The sequence below is a fragment of the Ipomoea nil genome, unplaced genomic scaffold (genome assembly GCF_001879475.1).
Source record: "Ipomoea nil cultivar Tokyo-kokei standard unplaced genomic scaffold, Asagao_1.1 scaffold1034, whole genome shotgun sequence".
NCBI classification, from domain to species: Eukaryota; Viridiplantae; Streptophyta; class Magnoliopsida; order Solanales; family Convolvulaceae; genus Ipomoea; species Ipomoea nil.
In genome coordinates this window covers 71389-94318 of record NW_017617462.1, presented here as the reverse complement: position 1 = coordinate 94318, position 22930 = coordinate 71389, and the positions used below count along the sequence as shown (strand labels likewise).

The 22930-nt window shown below is 33.9% G+C and overlaps 2 protein-coding genes and 2 long non-coding RNA genes across 6 annotated transcripts; all 4 read left to right on the top strand.

Annotated features, from left to right (window-relative positions):
• The first annotated feature begins 5935 nt into the window (after positions 1-5935).
• Positions 5936-7987, top strand: LOC109180715. The gene is made up of 3 exons (XM_019330424.1): positions 5936-7223; positions 7642-7840; positions 7945-7987. Exons 1-3 carry the CDS (start codon positions 5936-5938, stop codon positions 7985-7987), a joined length of 1530 nt encoding a protein of 509 aa, XP_019185969.1.
• Positions 7988-8493: 506 nt separating this feature from the next.
• Positions 8494-8879, top strand: LOC109180815. Its single transcript, XR_002054126.1, has 3 exons — positions 8494-8518; positions 8633-8732; positions 8820-8879. It is a non-coding gene; the product is annotated as an uncharacterized LOC109180815 (long non-coding RNA).
• Positions 8880-9842: 963 nt separating this feature from the next.
• LOC109180813 lies at positions 9843-13917 on the top strand. 3 transcript variants are annotated; one of them, XM_019330522.1, is made up of 8 exons: positions 9843-9991; positions 10088-10301; positions 10431-10565; positions 10973-11184; positions 11316-11380; positions 11567-11867; positions 11945-12049; positions 13362-13917. In XM_019330522.1, exons 6-8 carry the CDS (start codon positions 11706-11708, stop codon positions 13722-13724), a joined length of 630 nt encoding a protein of 209 aa, XP_019186067.1. In that variant the 5' UTR covers positions 9843-9991; positions 10088-10301; positions 10431-10565; positions 10973-11184; positions 11316-11380; positions 11567-11705; the 3' UTR covers positions 13725-13917. The 3 variants fall into 3 exon arrangements, with proteins under 3 accessions (XP_019186067.1, XP_019186065.1, XP_019186066.1); XM_019330520.1 differs by having other exon boundaries at positions 11260-11380; XM_019330521.1 differs by having other exon boundaries at positions 10088-10344; positions 11260-11380.
• Positions 13918-20946: 7029 nt separating this feature from the next.
• On the top strand, positions 20947-21951 carry LOC109180814. The gene is made up of 4 exons (XR_002054125.1): positions 20947-21024; positions 21487-21552; positions 21718-21792; positions 21893-21951. It is a non-coding gene; the product is annotated as an uncharacterized LOC109180814 (long non-coding RNA).
• Positions 21952-22930: the final 979 nt, after the last annotated feature.

Genomic DNA, 22930 nt, shown 5'->3' with positions numbered 1-22930 from the left:
CGCGTCGCCGTCGGTGAGATCTCGACCCACTATACCCAGATGAGGCCTCCTGGCTAGCCTCCTGCATCTGCACGTCTCCTTGCCCGCGGTTCGGGTCTTGGGGTCCCAAACGCTGACGCATCTCCGGTCGAAGACGACCAAAAGCTGCCGCTCCGGCAGTTTCTTCGGGGTCCTCCGCTTGGACGGGAACCTCGACCGCTTGCTCTGCCTGCCCTGGTGCCTCCATCGCATCAGCACCCCCCGACCCCAACCGCGAATGAGCCGAGCGTCGAGCCCGGGAAGCGGACTGACGCTGCGGCTCTACCTGTGCGGTCGGTTGTACTGGAGGGGCGGCGGCTGGAGCCGTGTAAGCAGGCGTATATGGTGGATAACCAACCGGGGGAGTGTAGTACATCGGTTGGCCAGGCCAATACCCGTACGGCGGAGGTGGAACCGGGTATGGATATTGGCCGGGATACATCACCGGCTGCTGCTGATATTGCTGACCGGGTGTTTGGTATCCCGGTTGTATGTAGTTCACCAGTTGTTGGGCGATCGGGTATGTGTTAGACGGATGCGGTGGTGAAAGATTAAGATTCAATTCTACCGTCTGACCTTGCTGTTGGGTGGCATGGTGCCCAGATGAGCTCGCTACGTCCGCCTGGTCGTCGGCGAAGTTGTTTTGAGCCCACGGATACATGATTGGAGAGGGAGCGGGTGCTCGTCAAGACGTTGCTTTCTCGCACGGATCCCCACAGACGGCGCCAAAATGATACTGCTAATTCTACGCAAGCAATATAAAATAAACCCGAGACCAATTAAAGCAAGTAAAAGACTTTATTGATCACGGTAAAGGCCCTAAGTACAATCTACTTGGTTGCTCTGAGTGCCGACTGACTGCGGTCGGGACTCTCCAGTAACAACCTATCGATCGTCCAAAAGTCCTCTACACTGTAGCTACTGTGGGTATTTATAGCCGCTGTGCCGGAGGCACGACTCTGGTCGTTCGGCATGTTCTCCACGTAGCCACCACGTGTCATCCTCCCAGGTGTCCTGGCTGTCGTCGTAGAGAGCCGCCACGTGTCCTGTACCAGCTCTCTCGCCAAAGGGCTACTGCTCGGTGGTCGACACTATCACTCGGGCAACTCCCGGTCGGACCCCGACCGGGTTCTTCGCATGAAGCCCGACCTGTTACCTGCAAAGACAAAGAAGAAAGGACGAAGGCAACTCGGTCGGGGTAAAGCTCATGTCAGTCGGGATATTTCCTACCAAAACTTTAGGTCATATATCTTAATTTGCCCACAGGGATTAAGATAAGGAGCATGATCCTTAAGTTTTTGTCATAATGGTTGTAATGAATCTAATTGAATTAAAACTTCAGCCCACAGGCAAGTTTTATGTCACTTGATTCTTCAACCCATTTGATAATTGTTTCATCATAAAATTTCAATTGGATCTTATTGAGTAAAACTTTAGTCCACAGGCAAGTTTTATGTCACTAGATTCTTCTGGCCATTTAGTAATTGAGATTAAAATATTATCATAAGATTTCTTAATTGAATTTAATAGAATTAAAACTTTAGCCCACAGGCAAGTTTTATGTCAGTAAATTCATCAACCCATTAGATAATAACTTTATCTCAATTTCTTAGAATTTATAAATTTAGTTCAATTATAATTATAAGTTTCATGGTTTGCATTGGCAAAACATGTATTTAGTCACTTCCCAAAATATAGATACACCTTTTTATTAATTATTTTTCACGAAGCTTACTTGGTTATTTGGACTAACTATAGTAAGTTGCGTGGTATGATATAACTCTTTTGGATTCCAATAATAAAATGTATCCTTTTGAGCCAGATTCCAACTTGGTTTTGGAAGGCGTATTTTATTATTTTAGTATGTTCAACTATGGTGGAGAATCATATCCTCATTAATTATTCATTTAGTTGGACTATAATTGGAACCAAATATTGATTATTTAGTATGCCCAACTAATGGTGGGGAATTATATCTTCATTATTTAGTTGGTCAAATCAATTATGAGTGTTATAACATTAATTTGGCTAAAGAATATCTTAATCAGTGGGAGTGATCATTTAGAAAAAGATCATTAAAATACTCCACTAAAGCTGATGGATTTAATTGTTTTCATACATTCCAAATTGGATTGTGCGTCTAGCAATAAGTCCAAAAATTTCCACAAGTATTAATTTAGTTTTTTGTTCTTATAATTTCATAAGTTCATTTCATTGAACGTTTGGTTGTACAACATATTTATGAAAATGTTGTAACAATATTAATGAATTTATTAGAACGAAAGCATTTAACTTGTGGTGCACTTTCAATTAATAAATTCTTTAGCGATTGATAGATTCTTTAGTTTATTCAAAATTGATCCTGGGCCATTTTTGGTTTGTAAGGCTCAAAACAATTTTGTAAGACATAAGTAAGACTCGTAATGCTCAATTAATTTCGAGGTGGACCTTGAGATTATTTGGGAAGTTGGTGTATGTTTAAGATTCCAAATTATTGACTTAGACCTTATGGTTTATGTTATTGGAATGTTTCTATGACTTGACTATCTTTTGGCTATCTTAATGAGTGGGAGTGACAGACGTGTCAACTCCAAGCTCTTAGCCGTTAGAGGTAGTGTTTATGTTAACTTATAAACAAGTCATAGAATATAGTTAGCATTATGCTAACATTAAGAGATCTCTACTTAAGGCATGCTTCTAAGATTTTGGAGATCATACAGTGAATTTGGATGGTTTCTTCCTTCAATTGTGCACATAATATATTTTGAGAAACATCCATTAAGGGACTAAGAATAAACGTAGGGTTTGTTCATAAAGAACCTAAGTTAGGGAATTTTAATGCATGTGATCATAGTAGATATTCACTGCTGGAAATCATCGTATTTCCGACCACTTTTCCGACCACCACAAAAAGTGGTCAGACAAATCATTTTTTTGCAATTTTCCGGCGAATGGGAAAGGGGGTCGGAATTTCCGACCACAGTGGTCGGAAACTGTCGGCGGTTTGAATTTTAAATATACCTTTTCCGACCACAATTAATGGTGATCGGAAATACCTTTATATATAAATGCTTCCACTGCGTATTTCCAGACCTATTTTCTCTGTTTTTTACCCCTTTCTACTGCTTTTTTTCTTCTTTGCAGGTTTTCTTTCAATAATTCATACATAATAGTGCTAAAAGCAAGTTGTACTACATCATATCAAGTTAAGGTATGTATTTACATTCTTAAATCTACTATTTATTACGACTTTTTTTTAGATCTAGTTAGATTTTTTTAATATATTTTTGTGAATACTTATTTAGATTATTTATTTTAAAATGATTGAAGAATGTATATGTGTGTGTGTGAATATGTTTATAATTATTTGTGTATTTTTACTTTTTAAAAATTACATTTTATATGTGTGTGTCTATTTACTAGTATGAATTTTTTTAGATCTAGTTTGATTTTTTAAATATATTTTTGTGGATACTTATTTAGATTATTTATTTTAATACTAGTTTTTTACGCGCATTGCGCGATTGGGATAATGCCCAATGCTTTTTTTTAAATAAGTACTTTAAAATATATTAAGCCAAGATTATATTGAAATTGTTCATGCATAGATAATTAAATGTTAAATTTGCGTATTTAAATAGGCAATTCTAATTTTACAAATGGAAGATAATATAGTTAAGATTGATTATAATTGTCAATAAAATAATTGCATAAGTATGGTTAAAACCAAATACGGGACATAAGCTAGAGAGAGCAAATAAAAATTATGGTATAAAATATTAAATATATACTAATATTGAAGAGCTAACTGCTGATTGCCAAACAAGGACATTGCGGGATAGTTTCCTACTTCAATTTGTTGTGTGATTTGAATACTCTTTTTGTCAATAAATCCCCAAGTAGTTAATATGATTAACTTAATTATATTTTTATATATTTTTTATTTTTTAAAACAATTATTATTATTATTATTATTATTATTATTATTATTATTATTATTATTATTATTATTATTATTATTATACCCTTAGGTCATTTTATATTTTATCTAAACATCTAATATTTTCAAATATCTTTTTACCACTAAACCATTGAGCTAAGCCCGTGCGGGTTAAATAGGTAATTCTAAGTTTACAAATGCAAGATAATATAGTCAATATTGATTATAATTGTCAATAAAATAATTGTATAGGTATGGTTGAAACCAAATACGGGACATAAGAGAGAATAAATAAAAATTAAGGCATAAAATATTAAATATAACTAATATTGTTTGAGGAGATTCCGACATTAGGATTTGTGGTTAAGTTCTATTAAGACTTTAATATTAGAATTAGATTAATGGTGTAGTTATAATTCTATATTAGACTTTAATATTAGAATTAGACTAACGGTGAATTAACGGAAAAGTTAAATGGATAATTATATAATTAAGGATAAATTAGAAAATCTTAAAAGAACAAAATTAAAACCTGAACAATATGAACCATTCATTTGATTTAATAATTTGGCGGTTATTTTTTCTACTCAATGTTAATAATTAAATAAATTCGCTGGTCAAATCCGCTAGTATAATCCGTTAACTGCTGATTGTCAAACAAGGGCATTGCGAGGTAGTTCTCACTTCAATTTGTTGTGTGATTTGAATACTCTCTTTGTCACAAAATCTCTCAAGTAGTTAATATGGTTGGCTCTATTAATTATATTTTTTTAATTTTTTCATAGTATTAATAAAATACTTGGTAAATAAATATATAGCATTATTTTATGTTATAACTTTGATATTTAATTAGAAAAATAGTGCACAAAAAAGATAATAGATAATGTAGTGAATATTATCAATTGATGAACTTGAATGTAAAAATTTTTACATTTGAGAAAAATAAAGACAATATAACTAATGAAAATATTTCTTTTAATTAATTTATTGATAATTAATAATTTTTTTGTCACTGAATAAAGACATTGTAAGGACAATGTAGCGAATATAATCAACTAATAAATTTGAATATAAAGAATTTTTATATTGAAGAAAAATAAAGACAATATAACTAATAAAATTATTTATCTTATTTAATTTATTGATAACGAATAATTTTTTTTTTTTTGAATAAAGACATTGTGGACACATAATTTTAAATTAAAGAAATGCATATGTATTATTTTTTGTTGTGACTACTAAATTATTATTTATATAATTTAATAAGAGTAAAATAGAGTACTAATTATGCCAACTTTGATTGGGATGAGGTTCGAACCTAAGACTTTTTTTTTATTAAAATCAATGAGTAAGTTAACGGTGAACTAACGGCAATTCTTAAAATTTTAACGGAATTAGTAACGGTGTGAGGGTATTTTAGGAAATTTTAGTGTAAAATTTAAATCTGATCAACCTTTTAATCAATCTGAGTCATTCATTTGATTAAAATCTGTGACCGCCATTTTTTATACCCATTATAGGCCTAACTCTCTTGGGCTCTTATTAGTATATATATATATATATATATATAGTAGATGATTGAAGAATGTATAGTGTGCATATATGTATATGTGTATTTATGTGAATACGTTTATAATTATTTGTATATTTGTACATTTTTAAAATTACATTTTATATGTGTGTCTATTAACTAGTATGATTTTTTTTTTAGATCTAGTTTGATTTTTTAAATATATTTTTGTGAATACTTATTTAAATTATTTATTTTAATATGATTGAAGAATGTATAGTGTGCATATATGTATATGTGAGTATGTTTATAATTATTTATATATTTGTACTTTTTACAAATGACATTTTATATGCATGTGTCTAATTATTAGTATGAGTGTATATGATTATTTAAAATATTAGTATTATTTTTAATATATTTATATATGTGTTTGCACTGTATATATGTTTTTACAATTGTTTTACATGGCTAATATACCTGAACATCGGAAATGGATGTATAATCGATTGTTACCTGGAAAAAGGGGGTACACAGATGAGTTCTTATTGGGTGTTGAGGAATTTGTAAATTATGCAAGCACACTTCCTGTATACAAGGCTTCAATGAAGATTAGGTGCCCATGTAGTAAGTGTAAGAATAGAGTACACTTGTCTGCAGATGATGTTCGTGTTCATTTATATAGGAAGGGTTTTGAACCAAGTTATTGGATTTGGACATGTCACAGTGAGCTTCCACCTTCAATACAACCACACATGAATGAGGGCCCTAGTGAAAATAACCAGTATGAACAAATGGTTTTTGATGCATCTGGTCCATCATTTTTTCCATTAAATGTCGAAAATGACCAAGATGAAGAACCACATAGTAGTGCAAAAAACTTCTATGAATTGTTAGATGCTGCGAGACAACCTTTATCAATGAATGTTAATGAAGAAACAGAGCTGGCATATACATTGAGGATGATGAATATCAAGACAACTTTTAATATACCACAGCTAGCAATGGATCAGATATTTCAGTATATTAACCATTTGATGGGTCCCGATAATCGAGTACCTACTAGGTATTATGATGCAAAAAAGTTACTTACAAAGCTTGGTCTTGGACATGAGAAGATTGATTGTTGTGTAAACAATTGTATGTTGTACTATAAGTCTGAAATAAATGACAAGCACTGTAAGTTTTGTGGTGAGACAAGATTTAAACCTTGCCCATCTGGATCTACTCGTGCAAAAGAGGTGCCTCGCAAAAGAATGCATTACCTTCCTCTCATTCCTCGATTGCAACGTTTGTATGCATCACATAGCTCTGCTTCACACATGCGATGGCATTATGAAAATCATCGCGAACCTGGTATTATGTGTCATCCCTCTGATGGTGAAGCATGGAAGCACTTTGATAGAAGGTTCCCTGATTTCTCAGTAGATCCCCAAAATGTAAGACTGGGCTTATGTTCTGATGGATTTTCTCCTTTTGGTTTCAATGCAAAGCCGTACTCTTGTTGGCCTGTTATGGTTGTTCCGTATAATCTCCCACCTTCAATGTGTATGACTACACCATACACATTCTTAACCTGTATTATTCCTGGACCGAAGAATCCAAAGGCCAAATTTGATGTATATCTTCAGCCTTTAATTGATGAACTTCAATTGTTATGGGAAACAGGTGTCTTAACTTATGATGCATCACTTAAACAAAATTTTATGATGCGCGCTGCGTTAATGTGGACCATCAATGACTTTCCTGCATACGGTATGTTATCTGGATGGCAGACAGCCGGGAAACTAGCATGTCCTTATTGTCTTCATTATTCTAAATCATTTTATCTGAAGAATGGTCATAAAACATGTTGGTTTGATTGTCATCGTCAATTCCTTCCAATGAATCACTCCTGGAGGAAGAATCGAGATACCTTCGTCAAACAACGAGCTGAGAAATCAAGACCTCAACCAATTTGGACAGGAGATGAGTTGTTTCATAGTTTGGAAAATATCCCAAGGATTATTGATGGTCCAATTGGTCGCATTGAGGGGTTTGGACAAGCACACAACTGGAAAAAAAAAAAAGAGCATATTTTGGGATTTGCCTTATTGGAAGGATAATTTGTTATGTCACAATCTTGATGTGATGCATATAGAGAAAAATGTGTTTGATAACATTTTCCACACAGTTATGGATGTCAAAGGCACCGCTAAAAATAAAGACACGCCTAATGCACGTCTCGATATGAAGGACGTGTGTAATAGGCCCGAACTTGAGTTGGTGGAAAAGAATGGACGTTATCTTATGCCCAATGCAAGCTACAGTTTGAATTGTACTAATCAATTAGCTGTCTATGAGTGGTTACGAACTTTGAAGTTACCTGATGGGTTTTCTTCTAATTTGGCTACATGTGTTGATTCCACATCTTCTAAATTAATAGGGATGAAAAGTCATGATTGTCATATTTTTATGCAGTTTCTTATGCCTGTAGCCTTCATGTTTTTACCAAGCTGTCACTGGAAGCCTTTGACTGAGTTAAGTGCATTTTTCAGAAATCTTTGCTCTACATCCCTACGTGTAGACAAAATAGAGGAAATGGAAAACTCAATTGTTTTAACATTGTGTAAGTTAGAACGATTTTCCCCTCCATCACTGTTTGATTGCATGGAACACTTGCCTGTCCATCTTCCCTATGAAGCACGTTTAGGTGGCCCAGTACAATATCGTTGGATGTATCCATTTGAACGCTTCCTCAATCACTTGAAGTCCAAAATGAAAAATAAGAGATATGTTGAAGGTTCAATTGCTGATGCATATATGCTTGAAGAGGCAACACACTTTGCATCATTTTATTTTGAAGATGATGTGCAGAGTAGAAGAACAAGGATAGGTCGGAACCTAAATGATGGCGGCATTGATCAGAACTTGACAGTTACTTTGTCAATATTCAATCGACCTGGTCGGTCGATGGGCAGGAGAAAGACAAGATATTTGAGTGTAGAAGAACGTTTCACCGCTCATCAATATGTGTTACTGAATTGTGAGGAGGTTCAACCGATTTTAAGGTATGTGTGCTCCACTTTTTCCCATTTTGATTTCAAATGTATATATATATATATATATATATATATATATATATATATATATATATATATATATATCTAATATCAATATTGTAGGATGTATGAAAATGGTTTACGACGTTACAATCCTGGTTGTACTGATGAAGATGTAGACAATGAAGTTGAAAGAAATTTTGCACATTGGTTTAAAGAATATGTAAGAAGTTAATGCACTTTGTCATTTTTGATTCATTATTATCTATATTTTTTTGTTATGTGACATTTTCTTTGTACTTATTATTAGGTATATTGCCCAACGAACAATGTGTGTAACCAATCACTCATTGATTTGGCATATGGGTCGATAATGGAGGTTAACACATACACTGGGTATGTCGTTAATGGTTTTAAGTTTCAGACTGAAGAATATTGCCGTAGAAAGTCGACTGCTAACTACGGAGTGTAAATCAAGGGAACAGGTTTAACACAATTTGAATCAAATTTTTTTGGCAAATTGCAAGAGGTTGTTGAGGTTGAGTACCCCAATGTTCCAATAAAAAAGGTTGTTCTCTTCAAGTGTGAGTGGTTTGACCCAACACCCAATATTGGATCAATATTCAATTCTGAATATGGTATCGCTGAGGTGCATTGCAATAAACGATATAGGAAATATGATCCTTTTATCATTGCACAAAGCGCATGTCAGGTGTGTTATATTCCATACCCACGGGGTATACGGGAGAAAATAAATTGGTGGATAGTCTTGAATGTACGCCCAAGAGGAACTATTGATAGTGCCTATAGCTCTAGTTACACATATCAACAAGATAACATATCGTTGCCTACATATGGGGGTGATCAAAGTATTCAAGATGACGTGCAAGAGTTAGTGCACGAACCATTACAAATGAATGAAGTGGAATTACCTCACATCGGAAATCAATGGTCCGGCCAAGGTGTCCAAATTGAAGATTCAGAAGAAGAAGATACTGAAGAAATTGAAGAAGATGACAGTGATGATTCTAATGAAGATGATAGTGGAGATATTGGTGATGAAAATGATAATGAGGAATCAGATAATGATGAGGGTGATTTTTAATTCAGAGTTGAAATTTAAATGATTTTAATGTTTACTTTAATTTTAATTAGTGTTTAAGAAAAATTTAAGTAATTGTAAAAAAAATAAAGAATTAGCCCAAAAAAAAAAAAAAGAAAATGGCGGAAATCTGAAATTTTAATCCCAAAATTTCATTAAGTCTTCTCTCCCTCCACTACTTAAATTTCCCTCTCCCTCCACTACTTCACTTCTCCATCCTTCTCTCTCCCACTTCACGCTTACTTCCTCCTTCACGGCCCACTTCCTCCTTCACCGCCTACTTCCTCCTTCACCGCCTACTTCCTCCTTCACACCTCCAGCATCGGCAAAGCACAACAATGGCAATCGGCAGTCCCTAATCTCGTATTCTGAAACCCCAGGTACTTTCTAATTCAATGTTTGAGTAACCCAGTCCCTAATCAAATTTAGGGTTTTTTAATGGATTCTGAAATATTCTATTTCTTGTTCGAATTTAGGTCCTCATGTTCTTGGTGTTGTTGCTGCTTATCAAGCTTCCATTGGACCATCCCTAAATGACTTGTCATGTGTCCTCACTCCTAGGGAAAACAATGTAGTAGACTCAGCAAGATTAACTTCACGGGAAAAAAGCTGCCAGCATTCTTTTCATTCCAGCATTCTTTTCATTCCTTTAAAATTAAAATTTCTGGATGAAATTGTTTTGTATTGAAGGTTAATGGAAGAAACTATGTGAAACCAGAACTCAAAATTTCTGGTTTATGAAATTTGTATTCTAAATTTTTGAATATAGATTATGTTCTAAATTTCTGATTTTTAATTCTATTTCTTGTTCGAATTTAGGTCCTCATGTTCTTGGTGTTGTTGCTGCTTATCAAGCTTCCATTTGACCATCCCTAAATGACTTGTCATGTGTCCTCACTCCTAGGGAAAACAACGCAGTAGACTCAGCAAGATTAACTTCACGGGAAAAAAGCTGTAAGCATTCTTTTCATTCCTTTAAAATTGAAATTTCTGGATGAAATTGTTTTGTATTGAAGGTTAATGGAAGAAACTATGTGAAACCAGAACTCAAAATTTCTGGTTTGTGAAATTTCTATTCTAAATTTTTGAATATAGATTATGTTCTAAATTTGTGGTTTGTGCTTTGTTGTATAATTTATGGGGACTTGAGAATGTATTATAAGGTATCTATCCCAATTGCAAATATTAAGAGAGCAAATGAAAGCGAAAATTTGAAGAATCCATGCAATATCTAAAGCCTAAAACCTATTTATGTGTAACCAACCCAATGATGGGCTGCTACTCTGGGCAGTCTCTGAGGGTTTACAGTGTGTTTGGGGACTGGCAGCATAGATGAGGCTTTGAGCTGATATGTTGTGCAGATGTTGTTGGCAGATCTGCACTTTAGTGCAGGGATGAAGCCTTTCTTTGCAGGTGTTGTTGAATGGAGCTGAAGTAAATTGCAGGCTGGATGCTCATCTGCAGTCTCAAAAAAGCTGCAGATTTGTAGATAATTTGAGAGGCTGCAAAGCAAAGGATCATTTTGAGTTCTGGTTTCACAAATCAGAACTCAAAAGATCATTGGGAACAATTCGTAAGTCTTATATTGATAACTATAATAATTATAATGTGTTTAACATTTATCTCTAACATTTATAATTTGTTATAGGTTTGAGCCATGGCGTGCGAATAAAGTTATTGATTATGTAACTAAAATATTTCCAGATGCTATAAAATCATACAATGATGCTCCTACACATATGAAGGACGTATGGTTTAATGAATTCAGGGTAACTTATTTTATAACTGCTATTAGTAAATTACTTTATAACTACCATAGGGAACTACTAATATATACATTTAATAATTTATACCTTTACTAATTACTTTATACCTACTTTATGCTCCAGATGCTATAACTATTACTTTATACATTTACTAATTACAATTTGATTTTTTTTTTAATCTTATCAAAGAAAAAGTATAAGTGGAATCCAGAAGATGAGGCAGTAATTCAGAGTATATTCCACAAAAAGGCTGCTAGAAGATTATCTGACACGTTGGGGCAGGTTCGCATCAATTTGGCAAGAGGCCATGCACCACCAAATTGGATGAATGATCAGGTTTTGGCCCAATACCGCATCATTTTGGAATACGGAGGAGTTTAAGAAGACTGCTGCGAAGAACAAAAGAAATAGAAATTCAGATTGCAGGGGATTGGGACCATCACTGCACACTGCAGGTTCAATCTCCATTTCTGAGCATAGGAGAAGATTAGTAAGTCATTTACTACTATTTAAATACAATTTATAGTTAAACAACAACATTAATATTTGGTTTATTGTCTTGGATAGAAAGAAAAGCATGGAGAAGAGCCTTCCCATGCAGTGTTGTTCCAAGCAACTCACAAACGCAAAAAGACAAATGAGTTCGTTTGCAAAAAGGCTGATCATGTAAATGTAAGATACTAAAACTTTTCGTAGAATTAAAAGTGTAGGCCTAGTAAAGCAGTTTTACTTGTTTTAAAAAGTATATTCCATAATATACTTGTGCCAACATCCAAATATAGTAGTAAGAATACCCCATATCCTGATATTTAGAATGCAGATTATATTAGAGCAGAAACTATACGGACTTGAGAACTAATTAAAAGTATGCTTAGTTTAGACATGTTAGGGGATTAATTACAATGAAAATATATATGAATGACTAGTTATGAAAGTATGGAATCTTGCTGCTAATTATGTGTTCCGTTTTTTGTTAAATTATGTGCATGTTAATGTGGTTATTTGATTGATTTGCCATTACATGAACTGAAATGTGCTTTGATATGTTTCGTGTGTTAATTGCTTGGATTGGCCTGATGGTGTCCACCATTGCTTTTCTAGTCTTACTTGTCAGTTTGAATCTAGATCACCTACAACTTGAAATCCTTGCAATTTTTTATTTAATTTTTGTGTTTTGGTTTTTAATCTAACTATGATATATTATAAGAATAAAATGAAGCCAAATATACCTGAAAAGAGTTGTATGGTGAAGGTGCATCTAAGCCATACAAGTCCATTGCCCGGTGGTGTTGCCCAAATCCTCCAAGTCAAAGTAAACACTCTTGTCACCATACTTAGCCACAATAGCACCAACCCTATACACACAATGCACACATTCAGTTCTAGATCACTAAGTGGAAGTTTGGCTGTACAAATTAAAGATGAAATCAATTTAAACTGAAGTCTATCTGTTATTAGATTGTCATTTGCCAATTTTCCAGTCCATAGACCACCATATTTGGGGCATACTTAACTAGCTTATACTAGATTGCTTGTCAAAAATCTTGTGATCTACATGTTGACTTCATGATGAAAATCATCTCTTTATCTTGTTAGGGCAGAAAATGTTTGACATTGAATCTCTTATAAGATTCTCTATATGTATAAGCCTTGATACATCTAACTCTTGCTTCATTTGTAAACTTGTATTGCTTTTCATTCCTTTCTGTGGGAGAAGTCTCACTACATATTAGCTAAAACCTTTATTGTGTGCAAACCTTTACTGTATTGAATCTTTTTATTTATAATGAAGAGAAGATAGAGTTACTGCCTTCTACTACTTCAAGAGTCTTACTACTATGAAGTCTTACTGCCTTGTCTTATTGAGTTTTGCTACACTTTGTTGGTAATTATTTGAGGAATTTCTAGGAAAATGATTGTCATAACATTTATTAGATTTTGAGATGATAAAATGATTGTGTTTGGTAAAAATTGTTAAATATAGGAGGCTGCAATTCAAAAACAACAAACTCAACCTGAGCTTGGAGAGTCAAATGCATGGTTCGTGGCAGCCGGTGGCCTCAAGAAAAGAGGATCTGTTTATGGATTTGGATCAGATACACCGCACTACTTCCCTGAAGCTGTGACGCAAAAGAATTCAAAATTCGGACAATCATTGGCACATGCAGTTTATGAGGATCAAATTAAGGAACTAAAAGAAGAGAACATGCAAATGAAGGAAAAAATGGCATGGTTGGAAGCGGAATTTGTTGCAATTCGTGGTGCAAATCAACCTTCTTTTCAGTCTACTAATCCAGCCGTTAGCCATGGAAGTAATGGTGTTGGATTAGATGATCTTGAGCAATAGATTCAACATTCTAACTTTTTTTTTTTTTTTTGGTGATGGGTTAGATGATCTTGAGCAATAGATCCAAGATTCTAACTTTTTTTTTGTGATGGGTTAGATGATCTTCAGCAATAGATCCAAGCTTCTAACTTTTTTGTGATTTAGGAAATATTTTGATTGTATTAGCACATTTTGAATGATGGTGGATATTAGAATTGCAACATTATGTATAATTAAATTTGATATTGAAATGTATAATATTTGTGTTATGAAATTACTAGTTTTAAAATTGGTAAAGCAGTGTATAATTTGTAGGAAAAGTAGCAATAGAAATTGTAAATTACAAATATATATATATATATATATATATATATATATATATATGTATATATATATATATATATATATATATTTATTTATTTATTTATTTATTAATTTATAAGTTTCCGACTACCATGGGTCGAAAATCTGGAACAAATGAATTCTTGGTTCCAAATTTCCGACCGCCCAATCGTGGAATTTCCGACCACATGGTGGTCGGTAATATGGATCCGTCTAAGTATCAAACCCGTCGTTTGTTTCTGACGATTATAAAAATGTGCTCGTTGTTTCCGACCACTCTCTATGGTGGTCGGAATTAGCGACGGGCCTTTTTCCGGATCCCCATTTTGGTCAGAAAAGTGGTTGGAAACCGTTTAGGCTGTTTCCGACCACTTTTGGGTGGTCGGAAATCTGATGATTCCCAGCAGTGATTTACTCACTTGATTAGTAGAGGACGTATTACTATGGTTCGTGTGTTTTGTTTTTTAATGAAGGTTGTGCCAGTACTTGCACCAAGTGGGAGAATGTAAGTATTTTCCCTAATATAATATATTATAATATATTGTATTAATTAAGTGGTTGTGGTGCAAGTGGAAGATTAAGTCAGTTAGTGGCTTAATCTGTTAGGCAACTCAGGATATTCAGTTTAGGATTAACTGAATATCTGCCTACATTGATGGCATGTAGGCTTCTAAGCATAATGAGTCCTCCCACAGCTCCCGAGTTCAGTATACACGCACCATCGAGTATTCGGGAGAGAAGTGGTAGACAAAACTATTCTGCAGGTTTACCGTCTAATGGCAATAACAACAACTATGGCAAGAGATATTCGGATGATCCTGAAGCTTCCGCCACTACGAGACAGGTTACTCGTTACTACAGTTCATGTTAGTCTAAATTTATTATCTAACAGATTGTTATCAAATTCTACCAAGCCACCAAAAGAGAAACTTTGATTGAGAAGATTACATAGGTTGTGTGGTCGTTGCTTCTTATCCATCTCAACAAGTTTATCCACCCTATTAATAATCCCTCTCAATAATTTTGTTGGGAATTGCTTTTCTCCTTCAAGTAGTATTACAAAGCAACTGAGATCTACCGCTGATTTCCTCTTGTCATTTGAAACTTTCTTTTTGCAGAACAATTTTCCTAAATAACGATTAATTAATTTGCCTAAAGGATTAACTAAAAGTACTAATGGAAGCACAGAGTAAAAAAGAGAAAACACTACAAAACTTACACCACATTACATTCACAATCTGAATTAGTATGCAGAAAGTCAAGATCAAATATTTTATGCTGTGAATAAGTCTGTTGAGTGTGCGTCTCTTAAACTTTATAGGTATTGATAGCTGCCTCCACTCAACCAATTTTGCAGTCCAATAGGACTCAATTCTGACTTCTTCTCTACTAATTCTGATCCCATTGTTCTCATACTTGTAACCAACCACACTAATCATGAAGATTGTAGCTATGAGCAGTACAGTGTTGGTAACGTGGCATAATATTGTGAAACTAAAATCAAGTTGATCGACCATTTATATTCAGATTGATTTTGAATATAACTCGAGTTAAAACCGGTCACCACCCTATTAAAGAATGCTACAAATGAAATAAGGGCAGAAAATAGGCAGACGATATGATATTGGTATAAACGAATTGAAGGTGACCAACCTTTTCATCAGAAGCCCGGGATGCCTGCCATCACCCAATACTTTGTAATGCTCAATCTCAGCTTTTCAACTCTATAATGTTGTTGCCCAGCTTGCCTCTCATCTGAAGCTAGCTTCTAATACTTTGATTCTGCGCGTTTCTTAATTGCTGGAACTTTTCAATTTACTATAATGTCTTCTATATATATGGATCAATTTACTATAATATCTTTTATATATATATATATATATATATATATATATATATATATAAAAGTGTGTGCGTATGTGTGTGTATTTATTTATTTATATGTATGAATGTATATCAATGCTTAAATATTAAAAACTAAATATATAAATATACACACATCTATATTTAATTATATAAACATATTTATTATTATTATTATTATTATTATTATTATTATTATTAGTTAACAAGAGCAAGGTTGGAATAATTCAAGGTAATCTATATTACCTAAGAAAATTGGGAGTAATCACATTACCGTCACATTAGCTTTGATGTAATATAACAGTACTAGGTAATCTCATAACTTGAACCAAATAAGGTAATATAGCATTACCAGTCTCAAATTACCTAGGTAATCTCAGATGACCTGAACCAAACGCCCCTAATATAAGAGTAATGCTATATACGTCTACCTAATTTATTTTTCGTACATTTTTTTTCTAACTTGACGTCATTTGATTGGTTTATTTATTTATTTTTTAATTAGTTGCTTGTTAGCATATTTGTGGTCACTTAATGATTATGAGCCACATTATTTGTCAAGTAGTTTGTAGCTCAATGTCAATTCTATGACGCTCTTAAATGAGAAGTTACAGGTTTGAACTCTATTGACTTTTTGGGCTATCCACAAAGGCATTGAATGGGCTTGGAGCAAAGGTTATAGGAAGTTGATGGTCCAAGTGACTCGAGAAGAATCATTGAGCGGATTAAGGGTGGCTCGCCCCAAAGGGCCCATCAAGAATATCATCGAGAAATGTAAAACATGGAATCAATGTTTTGAGAACATCTCTTTTCACCATGGCCTTGTTTGACAATCAATGGTTAGTGGTTAGCAGATTATGTTAGCGGTTAACAAATAACGAATTGTGTTAGCGAGTTTGACCGGCGAATTGTATTAGCGATTTGTAAAAAGATATTTGGTAAAATTAACTGTTTAGATTAGCGATTAACATGTAAAATGACCAAAAGTACATTCTTAATAATAATAATAATAATAATAATAATAATAATAATAATAATAATAATAACAAAAATAATAATAATCAAAATAAATACAAAAAATAATCAAAATAAATATATAAAAAAAAACAAAAAAAAAAAAAAAAACAAAAACAAAAAGAAGGAAAGTGATGTGGGATCAAAACTGATCCCACATCCAAATCAAATAAAGAAGAGGGCGTTGAGCTCCCTCATTAAATGGGGAGCTCAACGCCCACTTCTGTTTCACAGCCCATTCGATTCTCATATCGGATGTGCAGGGAAATAGAAGCTGCAGGCGGCTTCTCAAATTAACATTGATTTTTTTTTTAATTAAAGTAAGGGCGTTTTGGGCAAATAACGTTGCTAAATGCAGCGTATCAAAATCAATAGTTTGGATCAAACCGATATTAACTAAACAATGACTTTGGTATTTTGACTTTGGTCAAAACGTCAAAGTTGGCGGATCTACCAAAATTCTGACGGACCCATCAATAACCAAACACGTTCCATGTATAGTATTGGGCTTGTTGTGTGTGTGTGTTTTTGTTTTTTTGTTTTTTTGTTTTTTTTTTTAAATTGGGGGGAATTTTACAATGGTGTGTGCGCGGGTGTGGAATGGCGTGTGCGATTTTCTGTAATAGGAGGTGTACACCATGGCAAACTATAAAACGCACACACCATTCCACACCCACGCACACACCGCCCCGTAAAATTTCCCATAATTTAAAATTTCAGATGTACAAAATATAATTAATTATTACCATTTATAGGGTCCCTAATAATTTAAAATATCAATTTCCATTCATAATCTCCCTAATATAATGCTTAAGATTCCAATTGAATTATATCTATAATTAAACATATATCTACAATTACTATTTAATCTTTTTGATTTATATATCCTTAATTACTTTCACAATCTCTTATAATCTCAACCATTTATGGAAAATGAATCAATGGATATTATGAGATCTCATGATCTCATCTAGTATAGGGGTTGCACCAGATTCGAAACATATATATATATATATATATATATATATATATATATATATATATATATATATACACACTAGTACAAAAAACATCAATAAAATCGAATAATTCGCGTCCAAAGTTAGAACTTTGGACTCCTAAAGTGTAGTGCGGTGGCATTTTTGTAATTAAAATGTCACTATATAAATAAATTTGTTTTTTTATTTATTTTAAAACAGTATTGGCGTCCAAACCTCTGTACTTTGGACGCCAATATTAAAACCCTCGTATTATACGCGTCCAAAACTCAGTATTTTGGACGCGTGTTATTTTTTTTAAATCAAAATAAGCCCTAGCGCAGCAGATCAACCCGCACCATCGTCCCCGCCGTCTTCATCCTCCTTCGATCTCCATCCTCCTTCACCGTCGACTTCGATCTCCATCCTCCTTCATCTTCGACGCCGACGCCCCCTCTGCCACCGCTCTCCATCTTCCCGTCGACGCCCCCGCTGTCGTCGTCGATCGCTGCCGCAAAGTTGCTGCTTCACTTCGACCGCTGCTTCACGCCGACGTCTCCGCCGCTCCGGCCCTAGCCGCCGTCCCCGCCGCTCCTCACACTGCAGGTTAGTTTTTTTCTTTTTTTTTTTTTTTTTTTTTTGATGCATACCAAGTTTCATAGGGCTTAGAATGTCAAGAATAATGTGAGAGTGTGATCGAATGGTGCATCTGGGGTACACTAGGCTTAACATCCCACCAATTTTTGTACTTGTCTACTTTGTATGATTGTCATTTTAATTTAAAATCTTTTCCCAATATTCAAGTTAATTATGTGGTGGATCATGTTGATTCATAGATTGTACTTGGGGCAACGCTTAAACCTGCTACAATGAATCATAAACAACCTTGTTCATAGAAGTTCAGGAATCATAAAATTCCTAATTAGATTCATGGATTGCTAGTAAGATTGAGTAAGAACTTATAGTCATTAACTGTGTGCAGTTCAGTTCTAGTTGGGAAGGGAGATTTAGGTTGCTGTGGGTTTTATTTTGTATTTGCAATTTTCCAGGGAATGACATAGTAGCGAGCTTTATACTTGAGAAACCAGTTTCTCTCTTGGAGGATCATATCTTGCAACTTGAAGATGAAATTTTGGATGAAATAAGTGTTTCCAACACCAAAGTATTCCCCATAACTCCCCTCTTGTGTTTCGTTTGTGGTTTTATTTATTTATTTTAAATGTGTTTCTTAATTCTCTTTCTAATCTTCCAATTCTCTTCAAATGTGGTTTTATTTGGGAACCCCCATCATTTGAGGTGCTGAAATAGTGAAGTGAGATGATAGCTTTAGAGTTGCTAACCCCTTCTAGTCTTCTCTAAATATATCTGCAGCTGGTCTATGAGAGTGTAAAGACAAAACAGTCTTGGAGCTTATTACTCTCTAAAAGACATGCATTAGAGAAACAACTTCAACAGTCTAAAACTTCAGCAACCATATAATCTGTTTCTGTTATATTAAACATTTCCTTTCTTAAAGGTAATGAGAGTATGCTATTTATTACAAGTAGACAATTCTTCACGAATTAATAGATGTTGCGCATACTAGTTGTATCTAATTTCTTAATGTTACTAGAGCTAATAGCTTTCTATCTTAATATTCTGAAAGAATTTAACTCGACTTCAGAGTTTGGTGTTTCTTTCCAACAGTTAGTTATTATTATAGTTCTTGGACATCATAATATGTTCAGTGCCCCTTCCAGTTGTTTGGCTTATGGGTTTATCCTTGTTTTTCTTATTGTACTATGTTTGCCATTCATACTTCCTTTATGCCATATCAGTTCTCACTTTTGCATTCTTTTTTCTTTTATTGATGACCTCTGGGAACTTAAATTGCCAACCCCTTGTCATCAAATTACATTCTTGCTGTTTGGTACTAATATTTACTTTTTTTGACTCTTTGTTTTTTGTCTCTTGGTCTTAGGCTATGCAGTATCTACTCGCTCTTTATCACATAGACTGGGTGGCCTTTATTGCTTATATTGCCTTTTTGAGACTCAGCCATTTAAGCCTCCTTTCAAGATATATCTATCTCTTGGTATGTATGACTAAAACTTTTTCTAATATAAAAGATGAAAGTGCAGGTTATGTTTTCTTTGAATTCTTTCTATGATTGATCTTCTGGTGACCTGAGACCAGACAATCCACAAAGCTAATGTATAATGCATTTGATTAGTCAATAATTATCATCGTTCTTTTTTCAAAGGTTAGCTAATAGATTTGCAAGTTGGGGTCTTAAATTGGCCATAAGTTAGTAACTCATCTTTATATAACTCATAACTGTTTCTATGACTTATGCAGGTACAAAGCTGCCATCAAAGCTGATCCTTTGTGTTACGAGGTGTGCGGCTTAATTTGTTATTTGGTTATTGATTCTCCAAATTTTTATAGGTGCTTTTTCCTGACTGAATGGAATTGCAAATCCTGAAACTATTTTCTATACATTGGACAACAAATATACAAATGTATTTAATCTTTCTTTTTTAAATATATTTTTCTTGCCTTTTTACAGGCCTTTGGTGCTGAAGATGGTTGGCTCTCTTCATTCTATTCTTGTTTGGTAAAGAAGGTAATAATTTCATATGAGCTGCCATTAACAAGTCTCAAAAAATCTTTGGGATCTGTTTTTGAATCTTAAGCACTAATATTCAATTCTCATCTACTACAGGGATCTTTCTTTCAACAATCTGACTTTGTGATCTGTTTTTGAAATGCAACAGGCTTTAGACAAATCGGTTATAATCAATGAAATTCTGGACCCGAGGACTAAAAATTTGTTGACCATGTCGAAAATAAGTGATTATGTTTTGTCAAATGAGCTTGTGAGCATTGCATTGGCTATGGTTGTAGAGGATCGTCAAATAAATTAGGTACTGGAAGAGCTTTTTGCTGAAGAGGTAATGTAATTAGGGAGCTTGTATACAGGGAGGTACTAATTTGGCTATATGATCTTTTCTCAATATACGAAGTACTTTTGGTTACTTTACTTAGAAGTATAACTATGTGTTGCAGTGAAAATTGGTAGGCCTGGCTATAGGGTGACAAAACAGTTTGATCCAGAGACAAAACAAAGATCTCTCCTTTTTCAGGTTTGGCTACTCTCTCTCTCTCTAATCTTTACCACATTCTTGATGTGTATAACATTCCAGAGTAAAACATGCTTATTGTAATTAGATTCTTGGTTCTAGTTGGCTTTACTCCACAAGAACAAGTGTTGGACCAGCCAATATTTTTACTCTGTAAAGAAATAAATGTTACTGTACTGTTAGCTACCAAAGCTGAGAAGAGGGGTTACTTTCCATATTGATTATAAGAAGTGGCTATACAATTGTTTGAAATAAAACGAGTCAGGAATTCACATTAGGCATACTGGTGCTAGGATGTGATAGTGAAAACCCCATTCAGATAAATTATCTTAAACAGAGTGTCTTTGCTCCATGAGAACAGGAGTTAGATCAGCAAATATATATGCTTTTTCTTTGTTTTTCCTTATTGGGTTATGTTGCTCCAGAAGATGCTGACATGTGTAGTGGCTTTGGTGGTTGGTGCAGATTGAATATCCTGAGATTGAAGACAATACAAAGCCGAGGCATAGATTTATGTCCTCCTTTGAGCAGGTTTGTAATATCTTTATAGAAGTTGTATTTTGAAGGGCTAAAGTGTTTTCCATGGAATATTAATACTCATCACAGAATTTCCTTGAATGTAAGTGCAAAGAATTCTCTTTATATATTTTAACAGTATGCTTAACTTTGTTTTATTTATTTCTTTTTTATTGGCAGAAAATCCAGCCATTTGACAAAAGATATCAATATCTTTTGTTTGCTGCAGAACCATATGAGATCATTTCTTTTAAGGTAACTCCCACATGACAGGCAGGATTCTTTAATTTAACCTGTGATTAGGTGTGTGTTTTGTTTAATGGATTGGCTCTCAACTCCTATGCATTTATTCTAGGTACCAAGCACAGAGATTGACAAGTCAACTCCAAATCCGGCCGCCGGCTCTGTTCATCGCCACAGGTGCGTATGTATTAGTTTTAATTTTTTTTTTCGAAAATCAGTAATTATTGTTATTATTATTATTATTATTTTGTTATTTGTTAGAGGCATGAAAGTTGGATGGCATTTATCTGAGATGAATATTCTAAGGAAAATGGCATTTTTTTTTGTTATTTGTTATAGCCTTAGCATCATATAGTATATATAGATGCAGTTCAAATTATGCTAAGATTCATCATGATATAAGATGCAGTCTGTGTGTTTGGGGAAGGGGAGGAAAAATTCATACTATTTATTTTCCAAATCTTCAATGAACACAGAATGAAAAATTTAGAGTCTAGCATTAAGTTTCAACCAATTGAAAAACCAACAACCCAAGACACAGCCAAAAATAGTCAATCAGATTCATACTATAACAGTGTTCATATGACTTCCATAGTTCATTACAATTGTGTTGAGATTCTCTCAAAGTGAAAAGTTAATATGTTCACTGTTTGTAAGAAACATGAGTAAACTTTTTAAAATATTTGATGTAATCATGTAATGCAATTTAATTCTTGAATATGAGAAGAAGCTTGGTGTGTTGTAAATTGATTAATGTTGAAGTATATTATTTGTTGATAGTTATGCTGGAATGTACAGGAAAATATTGATAGTTTTATTAAATAAATAATTTTTTTAAAAAAAGAATGACTATACGCGTCCAAAGTTCATGAACTTTGGACGCGTATAGTGCTTATTTTTTTAATTAAAAAAATACTATACGCGTCCAAAGTTCTTCAACTTTGGACGCGAATTATCATTTTTCGCGTCCAAAGTTACTTTGGACGCTAATTGTATATACAATCAGCGTCCCCGCCATCTGCGTCCCAGCTACTTTGGACGCGAATGACTGTTTTTGTACTAGTGATATATATATATATATATATATATATATATATATATATATATTATTGAAGAATATAAGAAAATATATGGTGGATGCATGTACATA

Excerpts from the sequence above, each read along its gene's own strand:
- LOC109180715 (XM_019330424.1), top strand. The coding sequence starts at position 5,936 with ATGGCTAATATACCTGAACATCGGAAATGGATGTATAATCGATTGTTA. Across the intron at positions 7,224-7,641 it reads CAATGACTTTCCTGCATACG|TTATGGATGTCAAAGGCACC; the intron begins GTATGTTATCTG and ends TTTTCCACACAG. Across the intron at positions 7,841-7,944 it reads ACTTTGAAGTTACCTGATGG|CCTTCATGTTTTTACCAAGC; the intron begins GTTTTCTTCTAA and ends TTATGCCTGTAG.
- LOC109180813 (XM_019330522.1), top strand. The coding sequence starts at position 11,706 with ATGATCAGGTTTTGGCCCAATACCGCATCATTTTGGAATACGGAGGAG. Across the intron at positions 11,868-11,944 it reads CTGAGCATAGGAGAAGATTA|AAAGAAAAGCATGGAGAAGA; the intron begins GTAAGTCATTTA and ends TGTCTTGGATAG. Across the intron at positions 12,050-13,361 it reads AAAAGGCTGATCATGTAAAT|GAGGCTGCAATTCAAAAACA; the intron begins GTAAGATACTAA and ends TGTTAAATATAG.